Below are 17,683 nucleotides of genomic sequence, written 5' to 3'. Positions count from 1 at the left end.
AGAGCAACCAGCAGAATTCTGAATACAGCTCTGAGGTATAATACAGCTCAAAATAAGTGCAAGATAGACTATGTATATACAGTACACAGTGACTCCACCAGCAGAATAGTGAGTGCAGCTCTGCAGCATAATTGAGGGTGTAACTCAGGATCAGTACAGGATAAGTAATGTATGTACACAGTGACTCCACTAGCAGAATAGTGAGTGCAGCTCTGCAGCATAATACAGGGTGTAACTCAGGGTCAGTACAGGATAAATAATGTGATGTATGTACACAGTGACTCCAATAGCAGAATAGTGAGTACAGCTCTGGGTTATAATGAGGCGTGTAACTTAGGAATCAGTACAATATACAGTATGTACAATATAAGTAATGTATTTACCAAGTTATTCAATATGTCATGTAGATTACATCTATATAGAAACTTTACAGTGGTGTTCGAAGGTAGGGATGCTCTTTACTATCACATTGTCATTGTATGCTTTTTAAGCTGTGATATTTTACAATTTTTGCAATTTATTTTCTACTGTGGCATTTATATGACAATATGTTTGCCTACTCTATTTGCCTAAGGAAAGTCACATGCACCAGAAGACGTTGTGATGCTCCTCAGTTGTCTAAGTACCTTACGTATTAACAAATACTCAGCATTTTTGGGAATGACCTGCAAGCTCTTTGTTCATTTAGTATAGTACAGACATGGTTCATAAAAGGTCATGGTAGACCACCAGAATGCAAGTGTTCATAACTCGCTAAGCAAGACGGTATTCTCCTCTTTGTGGCAACCACACAAAATCTCATTGAAAACGGTCTTCTATGTGGTGGCCCTCTTAAAGAAGAAAGCTTAGTATGGATGGAACTGGGTCTCCTTAAAGAGGTGGTCTTTCACAAGCCGTCTTTTGTGAGGAGTACCATGCAAGACAGGAATATGGTGGCTTCTTTGGTTGAAGCACGAGATCTTTCCGAAGATTCATTCTGTGGCTTGATGTCTTTGGTTTCACCTTGTATTGTAGATGAGTTTTATTTGCTTTTGTCTTCCCCTTAATTACATTGAGATCTCAGGTTCTATGTTAAATAGAAGGTCATCGTTCCCTCTTCGAACTTCGAGTAGTAAAGGGGATTCATTCATTACAGCCTCATGCAAATCACCAGATGTCAACAGTGGTCGTCCATTGACCTTCACGATAATGTCACCATCTTTGATTCCCCCTCTGTAGATGTAGAAAGATACCATATGTTAATCTTTTCTAGACATCTATAAACCTGCGCTGGACTTGACGACCTAAGACCAGAATCCTACATAGTTAAAACACAATTATGACTTTTGGAGTCGTTTCAAGGGAACCCATCATGTTGGGCCAAATTTTATACAGCAGGGGGATCTGAGCAGATTGATATATAGCATAGTGTTTTATTCATTTAAATCCCTGCTCTTTCTATGCTTAAGAATCCAGTGGGTGGTGCTATCAGTGACTTACAGCTATCCCTGAATGAGTAAGAGTAGATGTCAATCATTGAGGCTGATCGCCCACTGGACTCTGAAGCCAAGAATGAGCTAGAATGTAAATGAAAATATCATATTCTGAATACCGGTAATTCCCGTATAAGTATATATCTCAATCTGCTCAGCTCCTCCTGTTCTATAATCTGCAGCTTGCATATAGGACTGAATTTGTATGGTGACGGGTTCCTTTTAAAGCAGAGTTCAAGCAAGAAGGTAAAAATTCTTCCCTGGATAGAGCCCTCCTTTCTCGAAAACTTTTACTTTCATGGGCACCCGCACCATTGTGTGAATCTGTTCTTTCCTGGGCAACCAGGGGCAGACTGGGAACTTAAAGTGGCCTTGAAAAAAATCTAAAAGTATCCCTATGTTGTAGGATGGTCCAAATTGACCGAAGATGAGGCAACACATGTAGGTAGAAACAACAGAAGAAAGTAGGGGTGGCCTGCAGTAACAGTGCAGCACAAAATACCACCCCAGCAGAACCAAATATCACAGTGCAGCACAAAATACTGCTGCCCTCGCCATAGTATTCAACTGTATCACTGTCCTGAGGGCACCTGCAGCTGTTGGCCAGGTTTATAAGTGCTCCTAGCATTAATTAATTCTGAGAGCATCGGATCTTTATGTCCCTGCCTGGCAGCCATTAAAAGGCTTGATCGACCCCATGTAGAAATTTCCCTGAAGGCTCTATGGCCAGTCCAACAACGTAGAATGTTCTCTTCATTTTTCAGAAGAGACACCATATCAGACCTCAGTTCTATTACTGCCTCAAAACACCGAGCCTGAAAAGGGCTAGATTATGACAGTACTGCCCCTTGTAACTTGCTGTAGGACACTAGTAGTAGAAGTGATGCCCAAAAGGCAAAAAGCCAAACTGGTCCAAAAAGTAAGAAATCTATTCAAATGTCTGCCAAATTATCTTCACAGATAGTCAACCTTGCTACGAAAGAGGTGTAAATGAGAAAGTGGAAGGCATAAGTGGGTACATTTATGTGTTCATACAGGGGCATATCTATATGAGGTGCAGAAGTAGAAGCCACACCTGGGCCCTGGAGCCTGAGAGGACCCACAGGCTCCTCTGCCACATAAGAAGACATCAATGGCACATTGTACAGTAGGTGGGGGCCCTGGTATAGATTTTGCACTGGGGCCCAGGACCTGCATGTCAGGTCTCTGTGTCCGTAGATTAGTAGGGTGTTAAACCGTTGTAATTCTGTATGTCTGACATATGAGATAGTGTAACGTCTAAGCTTTTAGGCAGAGTCCACATAAAAATATCAGACCTGTACAACATTGAGAACAGGTTGTCAAACCTATAATACTGTACGTTTGCTATTGCAATTAATTTCATTCATATTGAGAAGGGAACTACATAACAGGTAATGGGCCGTATTAGTGGATGCTGATGACAATATCTAGTTTTAGTTCTTACTTCTGAGACGGTGAGTTGGGCAGAACTTCATGAACGTATATACCGCTGCTTACATCTGGGAAATCTGGATTGTTCAACTTGAGTTCCTCGACAAGTCTGCAACCAAATGAAAAGACTGCATTGTTACCAAGATATACTGTATATATCTGCTATAGCCCATGTCAAAAGTAACTGCCCCCTAAACTGTTTGCGTATTTGCTTTAATTCTAATGCATGGATAAGCTTCCGGACAGAAGATTTCATATTAAAAAATGACATAATAGTCTCTGTATGGTCCAAAAATTTTCCAAGGAAGAAAAGTCCCCATTACTAGTAGACTCTCCTCCATCTGAAGGGCAGACACCTTTGACAAATATCTGTCTTGGTCATGGGATGGAAAACTACTGGAAGAACTGCCATGACATTTTACCTATAAGGTTGGGTTTATACTGTATGTCCTGTGACCTGGAAAGAGTGTCAAAGTCCCCCCATAAGGGAACACCAGATGCCAGAAGCTCTATGTGCAGTACTCCAGACCTGGGGGTTCTACTATCCGTAATGTAATGTAATGTCATGCTATACACTTTGTTCACCAGCAGATGGGATACGGTTGACCGTGTTTGGCAATAGGAATGGGACTTACCATCCCATTCATCCCCCTCTAAGCCTACTTTCACATCTGCGCTTTTGCTGTCCGGTTTTGAGATCCAGCATGGGATCTCAAAACCACAGCAAAACGCTTCCGTTATTATAATAAAGCCGACTAGATCCATTCAAAATGGATCCGGTTGTATTACAGTATATCGAAAATTAACTTTTTTTGTGTCCGTAAAAAAACAGATCAGGCACCCTTGACTTACATAGTTTTTGGCATGTTCAGTTTCCCATGCCGCACACAAAAAACTGCTGCCTGCAGAAGTTTTGTGTCCGGCATGGGAACGTAACAAACCGGAACGGAATGTGTTCTGGTGCACTCCGTTCCGGTTTGTTCACTTTTGTCCCCATTGACAATGAATGGGGACAAAACTGAAGCTTTTTTTTCCTGTATTGAGACCCTATGATGGATCTCAAAACCGAACCTCACAACGCAGATTTGAAAGTAGCCTTAGTAGGGGTGCGCTACTCTGACTTCCTGCCAAGGGAGGGGTAGAGCTATTTAATAGGTTAGAAATTAGAGATTGAGGAGTAAGGGAGCCTGAGATCCAGCTCCTGTTCCTCCGGGCCATGAAAACCCCAGAGGCAGCTCATCTAGGAGGAACACTTCCCCAGAGAAATAATCCAAAGGAAAATTGCCCAGTAAGCGTCTATCTTCTGCAAGCTTTATTTCCAAACTTTTAAAAACAAAGTGTACGCATCAGACAAAAGCTGACGTTCCGGACACTCAATGTGTCCTTAGATGTAGCCAAACTTCAAGTGTATCCACAAATAAATCTACAAACATATTCAACTATGTGATGATGTCACACAAGTTCCTCCGAATATTACAAGCTAATACAAATCATCTGTTCCTCACAATGGCAGTGCTGGCCGAGCATCATGGGGCCCAAGTATATAAATGTATGAAAAAAGCTATTCAATAATGGTAAAATAAGTCAATTCTAGAATTCATTCCATAAGGTTTAACTGAATTCAAGGCACAAATCCAGTATGCTTCTCTGGCGAGAAGTAATTTTCTTCTATCGGCACCTCTCACAGTTTTACGGGGGGCATAGGAATTAAAAATGTTATAACTTTTTATAGGGACTGATATGGTTTCATTTGGGGGACAAAGGGACCAATAGGCTTTCTTGGGTGGGGGAGGCATAGGAGTGTTTTATAGGGGGACTTAGGGACTGATGGAGATTCATAAGAAGACATAGGGACTTAGAGTGTTTTACAGGGAGGCACAGGAACTGAAAGTTTTATAAGGACTGATAAGGTGTTACAGGGGGACAGAGGGACCAATAGGCTTTCTTGGGGGTCTTAGTGTTTTATAGGGGTCTTAGGGACGGATGGAGATTCATAAGAAGACATGGGGAATATGGACTTAAAGGGTTTCAGACACAGGGACAAATACAGATAATAATAAGTTGTTTTTAGTTCAGTCTGATTATATACAGAGTAAAAGTACTCAAAGTTTATAATGAACAAGTCAAACTCAGTTCATGTTTGGTGCCAGAAGCTTCTAGCCCTCGGCCAGAAATGAGTTTTGTATTAGTTTCAGGCTTCGCAGCTACAACTTTTTCCATAGCAGATAAACTTTTTTCGGCAAGCATCCAAGCCTGTGTTACTTACGTCGGAGTTATAGTCAGCATCTTTATCCCGATGAAACGCTTCTTCCCGTCTGAGGAAACAACGTCAAGAGTTCTCGTTAGTTCACTTTAGGCTCCATTAAAACGTATTAAAAAAATGTAAAAAACATTTGTTCACCTTTTACAAAGGTCAGATTGTTCGCCTCCAACTACGAGGGAGAGATATGGGAAAGGCAGGAAAGACTATAAGACTATCTGTCAGGTGGAAGATTTATGGTGGGAATGTTCAACGTCTACTAAGTTAGGCATGTACTATGTAACCTGCATATGTTCGCGCTTCGCTCTCTTTTATTTTAGAGACTGCGGTATGCTTTTTTTTTTTTTTACATCCAAGACCGTAATTTCCAGTGCTCTATAAATTACAGTCATTTAGACTGGCTGTTCAGTCTATGTTTACAGTAAGCTTAAAGGGGTTGTTCAGGATTTTGATGTTGATGACCTACCATCAGTATCAGATTGATGGAGATCCGACTCTCAGCCCCCCCGACGATCAGCTGTTTGAAGAGGCAGCAGTGACCTCTTCCTATTGCCAGACATCACACTCATCATCCATATGATCTATGTGCAGATCAGTGCCATTCAATTGAATAGGCCTGGGCTGCAATACCAAGCACAGCCACTATACAATGTATCGCGCTGTGCTTGATGTGCCCTCTTTAAACAATTGATTGGTGGGGTTACTGGAAGTCGAACCTACACATATCTGATATTGATGACCTATCCTGAGGATGGGCCATCAATATCAAAATCTGAGGCAATTCCTTTAAATAAGAGCGATCCAATCTCCGTTGGAACCTATGCTTGATTTTAAAAAAGACCACTCGTCTGTCCACAGTTGCCGCATTCCCAGCCATTTCCGCTCCCCGTGGGACAGGAACTAGCTTGGTCCTATGACTGCTGCAGCCAATCACTGGCCTTAGTGACCTCATGTGTGTCATCCAACTGGAGCTCCAAATCTCTCAGATCTTACTGCATAATGTTTTATTATTAAAGGGGCAATCCGGTGATACAAAAAGATTTTGGGTTGTTTTGAAAATGGAAATGGATAAAACTTTCTAAACTACTTTAATTATGAAAGCTGCACCAATGTTCTGATTGTGTGGTTCAAGAAAGGGAGCTTCTGCTGTCATTCCAAAACACTCCGTCCCCCTCTATGTGTTGGTGACGTACTCCTCTGTTTCAGTTGTGATGGATAAGGGGCTGGACTAGTAAGTGTCATGTTCTGGAGCAAGGGTACTTTGGAGTATTGACGTTTGTGGACATTTGCTCTTATTGCCATCGACTCACTACTTCAGTGCACTTGGAATTTCCACTGTTATTTATGTATGTTGTTTACATTTATAATGTTTCATATTGAAATGCATTTTATATTTTTATTGTAATGTGTCCCATTCATTTGCACTATTATTTCACTATAGCTGCACTGCACTGTGGAAAGGGTTAATACACAGCCAGCTAATACTGAGAGACTTCATGAAGGTCTATCTATACAATGAAAAGTTACAAATCTTTCACTATTGCTATAAGGGACTATCCAAAGTTTTAGGAGGCAACAAACAGACACACTGACCCTTTGACTGTCTGGTTTAGCTCTGTTGTTTATGTCTGAAGACTTATTTATGTCTGGAATAACTGCTTAGTCATTCCCACAGACTTGCACTAAAACTCTATACAAGTCTAGGACAGACTAAAACTCTAACAATGTTTCTTTTAGGCTGTGCTTCTCCACTCTATCCCTCCCACTATAAGGTTCTAGTTCAGCTAGAAACTGTATATAGGGAGAGCAGCCAGAGCCCCTAGTTGTCTGTAGATATAGACCAGTGTTTAGTTGGAGAGACTCTGCCAGACAGCATGAATGACCAGAAGAAGACCCTGAGATGGGATTGCTCAGCCACAGACCCTGGGTCACTGGCCTTTGGCCAGGGAACCAGCCATCTGAGAGAGAGAGGGACAACTAGCTCAGTCCTTTCCTTGGAATGAATCCTTCTTCTGCCAGGGAGGAGACTGGAGAAGATAGCTCAGTGCCTTGTCTGTATTGTTTTGCACTTGAGTTCCTCCATTAGAGAAGCACATTAGGTTACTGCAGACCCGAACTCTCTGGACTTTTTTCTACTATTGTGGTGCACCACTCCTTACCATCCCCTCTGGAGAGCAGCAACAGGCGATGACACGTTGATGATCTCCAGGGGGACCCAGAGTATCGTTGGGGCCACTCCAAACCTGGCCACTGCATAAGTAGCAAGCTCCTAGGCTTCCTATAGTAAAGCCTGTGGACTGCCAGAATTTTTTGTTCCCACAAGTCCATAACAGCTACCGTATATTAGATCTCCTATATCTGCCATGAAAAAATACCTGAAAGGCTGACAGAAACATGCAGGAAAATGTCAGTGTATGCTGAAATATAGAGCTTGGCATTGGAAAAACAGAGCATTAATACTAAGAAACACATCAGCACAGAAGGTTAGACCTAAAAACATGATGGTAAAGGTGGGCATTCAAGTCAGTGTTTGCATCTTTCAATTTCTTTTATTTTTACCCTTGAATTTTTTGTCATGTGACTCGTTCATGAACTTGGTGATACGATCGGATGGAATTGCAAAGGAAATCCCAGCAGCCACTTTCAGAGTATTAATTCCAATCACCTCTCCATCCTGGGTGAAGAAATACAACTACAGTTAGATGGTTTACACTGACTTCATTCCACTTTTCTACTCATCACATCAAAGGCAAATACTCCTGACTTTTTTTATTTTTATTCCAGGATGACTGTACAGAACTACATTTCCAGCATTGCCTTGAAATGATAATTTTGCTGGCAGCAGTTTTCTTAAAATACTAATGCATGACTCAAATTGTACCAAACTGAAATCAAAATTCTCTGGCGAACTTTGAAGGGGTTGTCCTACCCCAAAAACAATTTTAGCCCTGAAAGTGTCAAATGAAAAAAAAAAAAACACTATTCACAGCTGCTTCGCTCCAGTGGCGAGGCTCACGTCCTAATTCCTTCCTGCCACCAGTGGACCAGAAGTGTGAGGTACCATCTGTGGTCACATGCACAGCTGCAGCCATTAAAGGGGTTGTCAGAGCTGAACCCGGACATAAGCTCCCCTTCACTCATTTAGCATGTATGAGTGGAGCATCATAGCATTTCTTGCGCCGATGCTCCCTCTTGACCCACCTTGAGCTTTTTCTTCACTACCGATGACGTGCTGGGCTTCTCATGGGTATGCTAGTAGGAGGCTTCTGCCTAGCAGTGAGCCCAGTGATATCACCAGCACAAATGGGCAGTCTTTAGTGCTGCCCTAGGCTATTTTACAGGCTAGGGCCGCACTAAAGAATGCCCATTAGTGGAATCACTGCTAGGCAGAAGCCTCCGCCTAGCATACAGAGAAAAAGCCGGGTACGTCACCAGCAGTAAACCCTATACAGAGCAGGGCAAGGGGGGCATCAGACCTAGAAATGCTCCGAAGCGCTGAACCCGGACAACCCCTTTAAGTGGCCTCAGCGATGACGTGTCCCCAATTGGAACATGACCACAGAGGCTCAGGGCAGTAAATGACATCAGCGGTAAACGTGACCACATGACACTTCTGCTCCTCTGGGATCCGGAAGGAGCAAGGATGGGAGCCTGGAACTAGTGGCAGTGAATAGGTGAGCAGCTTTTTTATATTCTCATTTCACACTTTCAGGGCCATAACTAATATTGGTTTTGAGGCCTGACAACCCCTTTAAATATATTGCAAATATTCAAATATTATATTCATAATTTAATATGACAAAAGATCAATCCAAGTGAAACTCATCTGTTTGTGTCCTTACAATAACACTTCTACCTAGACTGGCAGCTCAGTGTTATCACAAGATCACTTGATCTTATAAGAACCAGTGAGAACTGGTCTTAAAGGGGATATTCAATGGTTAATGTAAACAATTAACATACTATATTTAGTATGCCCTGTACCCAGCCCTGTACCTCATAGGGATCCAGAGATCTCCTAATTCAATGCTTTAATTCCTCAGATTTTCTTCAGACTGGAAGATTAGGGAGCGCATCCTTTCTGCTGAGGCTCTCTTCCTATCACAGCTCAGGGGGTGTGTTGTTTCTGCTGTAGCTCTCTCCTTACCACCAGGGGGCGTGTCCTTTCCACTGCAGCTCTCTCCCTATCACAGCCCGGGGGATGTGCTTTCTGCTGCAGCTCTCTCCCTATCACCACCCGGGGGGTGTTTCCTTTCTGCAGCAACTCTCTTCCTGTAACTGTCACAGCTTCTAACAGCAGATCCAGCTGATGGCAGTTAAAGGATGGAACTGAACATGTGTGACCACCTCAGTGAGGTGGACAGAGAAATCAGGATTGAGAAAACAACAGTTTCTGCTATACAGATAGAGTTTATTGAATATCTATGTGGCTTAACTATTTTTTTTAACTGCATACAGACCCAGGTGCTGGTTTGGAAAAGGTGGAATATTTTCCATGGGGCAATTAAATATTTTGGCAGATATTCAGTCCAGTGACCCTATGATAACATCCATGTACCAAAGCAGGACGTGTTGTCAGCCACACAGAAGCTCTTTCCACAGGAGGTCAACAATGTAAACATTTTATATAGATGTATTAATAGTTAATTTTCATTTTTTACATCAGAGAACTTCATAACCAAGAATCGTTGTAATTGCTCCCTTTACAAGCTAAAGTATTCTGATCAAATCCTACAAGTCCATAGGAAATTAAAGAGGTCATACTTTCACCCTAGGGGGTCTACATATAAGGAGTCAGGGACTATAGAGTAGTTGAAGACCCTGATACAAAAATTTGATACAAGCCCACATGTTACCTTTCTTGTTGGAAGGTCCATTCACCCTCTGGTCATTATGAAGCTCAATATTTACACCCAATGCCATAAGCAAGTCATCATTCCCTTGACTCTCTATTGTTCAGCTATTATTATTGTTTCTTGACATCATAATTCCCAAAATATGAAGATATCGATACTTACCAAATTTACCAAAGGACCCCCAGAGTTTCCATACTGAAAAAAAAAAAGAAACATGGAGCAATAATTATGACTGTCTGTGATTGGGTAATGGTTTGTTCACATACAGTCTCGTTATGGTCAGTGACAACTCTGATTTTGATGTCTGCATCAAGGATGAGATCAAAGTCATTAGCATTTGCTCGATTATCAGGTGATCAGTATATAACACAGCAGGTATGGACCCACTGTGTCAAGGTGGGTCAAGAGACACCGTTGTTTGGCACTAAGGGGACAGACAAGTGCCTGGACAGTGGACAGGTTGAAGTCAGGGCAGACAAAATGTGTTCAATCTGGTAAACAGGCAAAAGGTCAGGGCAAGCAGCACATAAACAGGCAGAGGTCAGGATGGACAGAACAGGATTGTAATGGATAGTGGGTGTGGACCCATAGTACCAACTAACTGGTTTGACTTTGGGTTAATCCTAAAGGTGTAATCCTGCTGATTTGGTACACGGGCAGACAATCAGAATAGCACACCTACACTGGTTAAACTAGTAAACTAGGAACCTAAGCTCAGGTAAGGAGTGAGAGGGCAGTCCAGCATTTATAGGAGAAGCGGATTAACAATTAGAAGCAGGAGAGGAGGGGAGTGGTGGTGATGGCAGAAAGGAGAGTAGTAGTAGTAGTTCAATAAATAATGTTCCTTATAGGGACAGTGTTGAACACGGGCTGCAGATGTAACAAGGATCAACATGATAAACAGGTAAAGATCAGGCATGGGAGTTCAGAAAGCACAATAACCTTTGCAGAAACTAGGCTAGCTAAGGACTTATTACTCAGCGCCCTTTCTATAAGGAAAGGCAACTTATATAACCCATGGAAAGCAGCCATTGGCTGGGGACGGAACAGGCTGTGTGCACTGGCCAATTAAGAGCTGTGGAGAGTGTGCAAGCCCTAAGGGAACAAACCAGGCAAGAAGCAGAGATGGCAATAAGAAGTCTACAGTGTGGGACCAAGCAAGATGCACTTCGATGACTATAGCCACCGGTAGGGAGCAGAGAGACACAGCCAATAAAGCAGATCTGCTGAAGCTGTAAGTATTCTGAAGGGCATGGCTGCCAGGTTCGGTGAGATGTTGGGTACAGACCACCAGCATTACACGGTGGACATGTTTACACAGAGCAGTGATTTGAACTGAATGTTTCTATGAACATTTTTTGGCTCAATCATTGTCCTTCATAAAGGATCCTTGAGATTCCCAAATCTTATACTAAAGATACTATCCTTTTCTCTTGGGATCGTCCCACCAGCCTGACACAAAGTTACACAAAAAGAGGCATAAATATAGTATTATAGACCTTCAATATCAAGAAAACAGGGCAGCACTCTTTACTCCACCTATTCACATGTAAAAGGAGGAATACACCTTATACACCAATCTTCTTAAGTGGATTTTCATGGGCTTTTTATAAAATCATTACTGGTGATGTTCTGGGTAACCTGGTAACCTCATCAACACCAAGAACCCTCTAGCCTATCGGGATCTTTCATAGACTATAATGGAGAGTAACTGCAAATACTGTACAAGGTCAATTGTCAACCAAGAATGGTGACTTACTGTTCTTGTCTGTGGCACAACTATTGGAGGTACAGAGGTAGTAGTCTCGCCTGGTGCCTGAGGGGTCCCAACAGATTTTGAACTAGGGTCCATGAGCTTCGAGCAATGCATCTGGTTCTTCGAACTAGTGGGTGTCCCAGTGATGAGACCCTCACCAATCAGAATTTTAGCTCATATGCAGTATATTATCCACAATCACTTTCACTATTTGGGTCTTGACTTGTGTACTCTATGATACCCCATATAAGAAAATGTGGACAAGGAGCAGTGACTGCAGGTATTAAATCCTCAAAAAATCTTTCTATCTGTAAAATACGTCACAGACTTACATTAATGATGGCGTCCGTCTGCACATAGTCCATGTCTGAGTCTCTCAGGCCGAGTTCTCGTCCATCTCTCTGGGCTGTGCTGACAATTCCTGTTGTCACTGTGTTCTGTAAAGCAAATGGGCTTCCGATAGCCACCACAAATTCTCCAGGTCTAAGATCTGCTGAATGGCCCAATAGCAGGACCGGTAACTTTTTCTAAAACAAGATCACAGTTATACAAATGAGTGAAGAAATGCAAGTTTTGCATAAAAAATGACATATGTTGTAACATCAGCGCCCGAGACTGCTTGCGGTACTATAACTAGCTATTCTAAGGCTGTCCAGTGACTCTGGTGACATCTCATCTTGACCATTGGCTAATGCAAAAACTAGTGGCAGATTGAGAGTGATCTGGTCGCAGCCCCTTACCAACCACTATAGCCATTATACACTTATTAATTGTGTTTTTTTTAATTTTTTATCCATAAACTTTAAAGGGACATTCCTATCTTAGGAATTTATGCATATCTTCTCCATAACCACAGCCACATCTCCTTTAAAGTACTTGGAGACCACAAAGCCAGGAAATCTGATGACCCCCTTACTTCTGATAGGTGAGGGTCCCAGAGGTGGGTATTTATGGCATGTATCCTGAGGGTACCCTTTAAGAAAGGTTGTAACTGACAAAAGAGCCATTGCCCCATTCTGGTCATTGGCCAAGAGTCACACTGGCCCACCAGAGTACCAAAGCATCTTCCAGTGCACCCTGGCTCTCATCTAATAATGGCTCTAGAGCAGTGTTCCTAAATTCCAGTCCTTAGGTCCACCTGACAGTCATGTTTTCAGGATTTCCTTGACATTGAGCAGGTAATATAATTAGTGTCAATGCATCAGGACTTACCACAGGTATTCATTCTGTTTTGTGAGATATTCTCAAATCATGACCAGAAGGTGGGCCCTGCAAACTGGAGTTGAAGAACACTGCTCTAGAGGACCAGCAGAGGACTACTCCTATAACTAGCATTAATTACGTAGGTCTACTAATCACAGACTTTACAACCAAGAATGAGAGACTGACTGTGCTCCTGAGTTTTTACGAGCTGTAATTGAATGAAGTCTCTTATAATATCAACTGTTTGTGAGCCAAACTCCTGGTGCCTACAGTTTTTTGGGATATGATGTAGCTAACATTGCTAGCCATCCTTATAATTTCTCGGTCACACAGTTGCTCCATCCTATCCCTCTTGCAAGTATTTCTGACAGTCATCAGTTATCAATAAAACGATCTCATGTCTCTCAGATGCACTAATAGGAATTCATTGAATGTTTCTAATTTCTGTAATATCTACAGATCATGCCAATCACTGCCAAAATTCCATTGGAATGCAAAGTATGGAAAAATAATGGGAGTCATGATACTCTCAGTCATAAAATGTAGATACTGCAGTCCGGATATGGTCCTGGCTGCTCTATATAACATTAAATGTTCATGTATACTTACTTTGGAGTGTATCTTGATTGTTGCAATGTCTGACTTTTTGTCTATATCTTTGATGGTTGCCTCGTAGGTGTCACCGTTATGGAGCTGAACTTTTAGGTGCTGTTGCCCTGAGACAGTGTTCCTGCTTGATACCACGTGAGCGTTGGTTACAATTATTCCCATGTCCGAGATGATAAAGCCTGATCCACTGGACAGGGGGATGCTACGGCCAAATAGCGGGTGTCTATGAAAAGTAGGAAAGGTGGGTTCATCCAGAGTACCATTTATGGTTTGAATATTCTATTTAAAAACCAACAAAGAGGACATGCAATAGGATATGCAGTCACTTCCTGCAAAATGGCTGCTCACCTTAGAATGAAGAAATATGCATATCAATTCACACAGGGGAGTATGGGATGAAGTGACTACAAGCCTGGTGTCATGGACCAGATTCTCCTCAGTTGGAAGACTGGTAGTGTCAGCATAAATAGATTTTAGAGAGAGACATCTTGTGTGGCTTCTGAGTAGGAGAGATGTAGTCCAAAATTTATGGGGTTTAAATATATCAATAGGCTTTTATTTACAAGCCCACATGGACAACGCGTTTTGGGGTATAACCCCTTTATCAAGTCATCCTCTGACTGACTTGAGGGACCTGGGAAGGGAGCTATACTTACCTGCTCTATGCCAGTCTGTTCAGACCCTGGTGGGTCCAGGGCTGTCTTCACACACAGATGGGGTCACATGAACCACTGGCCTCTGCGGTGACATATCCCCAAATGGCAGTACATGACCCACCAGTGAGGTGTCGCTCTGAGACATTTCATTGCCTAGGCCATTTATTGGCTGCGGTGGTGCATGTGACTCTGTCTGTGGAGGACGTTTAGATACTGGGACTGGAAGTGCAGTAAAGACAGCCTGGGACTACTGAGCTGGAACTGAGCAGCAGGGAACAGGTAAATCTAGTTCCCTTCACAGGTCCCACTGGGTGGGGAGGAATTAAAAGTCCTTTAAAGTAAATGTCCTCCTTTTAGCACTGTTGTTATTGGGTCCAAAATTCTGTGCTGAATTTTTAAAAATATATCTTTATAGAGGAGCCTGCATACTGCTTAGACACTGACCTCAATAGTAAAATAACATACAGTAATCTCCTAAGCTCCCCCTAGTGGTGGCCACAGGCTGCAAGAATTTTATCATTTATCTCTATGACTAAGCAGGTGATTAGAAGCTCTCTATCAGAGAAACAAAACTCCAACCATTAAGATGATACAGTACATTAAATGATTCAGGACAGAATTAAGGACCTATTTACGTATAAACGGTCTTCAAGGGTAGCATTCACCATTCATACACTACTACTATTGCTTACTATATATAATGTACTTTGCTTGAAGAATATGTTGTAGAACACCTATTCGACTAGTTGCTACTTTAAGTGCAAGTTATGATCTACGGGGCAGATGACAGATATCTGGAAACTCCTGAGAACCAAAAATACTGTACTATGCTGATGCAGGAAAATGTGGAAGCTGTCCGATAGCTGATTTACAAGTTCTGGTTTTTCAGTAGAGCTTGAATCATCTCTTGTGGCCTTTACTTGGTGTAGACATGATTTCAAGATTGTGGTATATGGAAAAAATGTGAAGAATTTTAATGCTCATGTTTAAGGAAAAATATCCTCCTTCGTACATCTATACTGTATGTGCCAAGTAACTAAAGGCATCTACAGTTGGATCCTAATCATTAGTAACAGATTCCTGAATGATTAGTAAAAGATTACTAGCCCCAATTTTTTTTTATATATTAGTTGTTTTTTTTCTCAAGCAGAGCAAATCCTATTACAGCCCTTACTAGATTGAAATAATTGGACAAGTCACTGGCTCCCAAAAGAATATCACACTCCTCTTCTACTGCCGTAATTAAATGTATGATCTGATTGGCTACAGCGGGGATCAGAAACCCCAGGCACTCCCGCTGTTCCTCCTTTTACTATGGGAGTTACAAGAAGTGTGTACGATAGGAGCTGTAGTTTCACAGCAACTGGAGTGCCGATGGTTGCTCTACCCTTGGTTACAGGGTGTCCTACTCCTGTTCACTTCATGACAATAGATCTTTCAATGTGCATTTCTGTCCTCTTTAACTAAATGACATGAGTAGACTGGTCACTGGCTCCCACAAGATCAGCGTATTCATCTCCTGCTTCACCCCTACAATCTACCAGTGCGGTCTGTATCCATGAACTTTAAGTCCAGCGCTATGTCCTCAGTAACATAATAAAATGAGTGGACAAGTCACTGCCTCCCACAAATTCAACACACTTATCTCCTGCTGCAATCATAATTCACATCATTTATCAGTGTGCTATATATCCATCTACAATCATAGCATTATATTTGGCCTATCCAATCCCTGTGTCCTCAAGAACATACAGCCATGAGTGGACAGGTCACTGCCTACCACAAAGCCAACACACTTCTCTCCTACTTCTGTCATAATTTCCATCATCTATCCATTTGGTCTGTATCCATCTACACTAGTGTTTTCAAACCCAGCTGTTACAAAACTACAACTCCCATCATGCAGCTACCTGAACCCGTGACTACAAGGCATGATGGAGAATGTAGTTTTGCTGGAGAGCCACAGATTTCTGATCTACACTATGACATTGTGTACAGTCCTGCGCCATTATTAGCATGATATATGTGGATAGGTCACTGGATCTAGCAAGATCAACCCACTCCTCTCCTACTTCTTTTATCTCATCATATATCATTGTGGTCTATAAGTCCACCTTACAACAGTCTCCATCCAGTCCTGTCGTCACTGCAGGTCACTGCTTGTCACAGGTTCAGAGCACTCTTCTCCTGCTGCTGGCATGGTTATGATCTGATTTGTTTATGAAGGATATTCCAAGCAGGCAGAAAATCTACTTGACCAATTTTTTATGAAGTGCTTGTCCTCTAAGTAATACTAAGTAAAGCAGCAGAGTATTTTTGGTGGAACACATAGGCACCGTGGTGTGAATACTCCCCGTAGAGCTCGGTCTACGTCTCTCTTGTGCTAGTCTTGAGTCATTTCAGGTCAGTGGATTTCTAGGCTCATAAATATGAAAGATGGAGCAGTGCAAACTCTATGGCAAGCACTTAAGAATTTTTATAGCTGCCAGGAGCCTGCATTTGCTTTGGCACAATCACTTTCCCCAGATTACAAATTACTTACTGCATTTTTGGACTCTACCCTATAGTCAACACTAGAAGCAAGCAGCAATTTTCGTGATTTTAGAGAGAAGCCGTCCTGCCTGTGGCTGTGCCATTAATGCCAGATAATCATTTTATTTCACCACTGCGGTGCAGACATGAGATGGACCCGACAAGTATAAGAATAATCTACCTCTAAACTGCCTTTCAAGAAACACTGAGGTGCTTTAATAAGAGGTAATGCTGGGCATAAGATTGGCAAACAGTACAACCATGCTTCATGTACCATGCATAAGGTCTGCAGCCAATCGTCTCTCAGAAGTGTGATATCAATGGGGTATCGGAGGTGGGGGCACCTGGACCCCAATCCAGAATCTATTACAGGTGCCCACCTACCATGTGCCATTTATAATATTGGTATACCAGTATAATACTGGTATTTTTTGGTGCGGTCCAGGGCTGTCTTCACACACAGATGGGGTCACATGAACCACTGGCCTCTGCGGTGACATATCCCCAAATGGCAGTACATGACCCACCAGTGAGGTGTCGCTCTGAGACATTTCATTGCCTAGGTAATTTATTGGCTGCGGTGTTTCTTGAAAGGCAGTTTAGAGGTAGATTATTCTTATACTTGGCAGGTCCATCTCATGTCTGCACTTGCAAACTGTTCTTATTATGTAATGTTCTAATGTATTGTAATGTACCAGCATATCTCTGTATGGCTTAGTCGGGGTTAATAATCCTGGCTCTGCTACTGTAGGAAGTTGGACTTAGATCTGCCCTTAGCTCAGTGAGTTGTGTGCTAGTGGAGGAAGTGAGAGGGAGCCACATGTGCTCGCTCCTCGGAGAACTAGGCCTGAAATCCAGAGAATCACCATCTCTGAAAGATCCACAGA

General features: G+C 42.3%; 1 protein-coding gene across 1 annotated transcript in view; it reads right to left on the bottom strand.

The window, feature by feature from the left end:
* Positions 1-236: 236 nt before the first annotated feature.
* HTRA3 (HtrA serine peptidase 3) overlaps positions 237-17,683 on the bottom strand; it is a 33,935-nt gene continuing 16,488 nt past the window's right edge. The window contains exons 3-9 of the mRNA XM_040420574.1: positions 13,609-13,831; positions 12,129-12,323; positions 10,203-10,235; positions 7,744-7,858; positions 5,191-5,239; positions 2,938-3,033; positions 237-1,212 (exon numbers count right to left, since the gene is read on the bottom strand). Of these exons, the coding sequence (XP_040276508.1) occupies positions 1,047-1,212; positions 2,938-3,033; positions 5,191-5,239; positions 7,744-7,858; positions 10,203-10,235; positions 12,129-12,323; positions 13,609-13,831 (877 nt within the window). The 3' untranslated portion in view covers positions 237-1,046. The remainder of the gene's footprint in view (positions 1,213-2,937; positions 3,034-5,190; positions 5,240-7,743; positions 7,859-10,202; positions 10,236-12,128; positions 12,324-13,608; positions 13,832-17,683) is intronic.

The sequence above is a fragment of the Bufo bufo genome, chromosome 2 (genome assembly GCF_905171765.1).
Source record: "Bufo bufo chromosome 2, aBufBuf1.1, whole genome shotgun sequence".
NCBI lineage: Eukaryota > Metazoa > Chordata > Amphibia > Anura > Bufonidae > Bufo > Bufo bufo.
The sequence above is the reverse complement of the archived record's forward strand: the minus strand, read 5'-3'. Positions and strand labels throughout refer to the sequence as shown.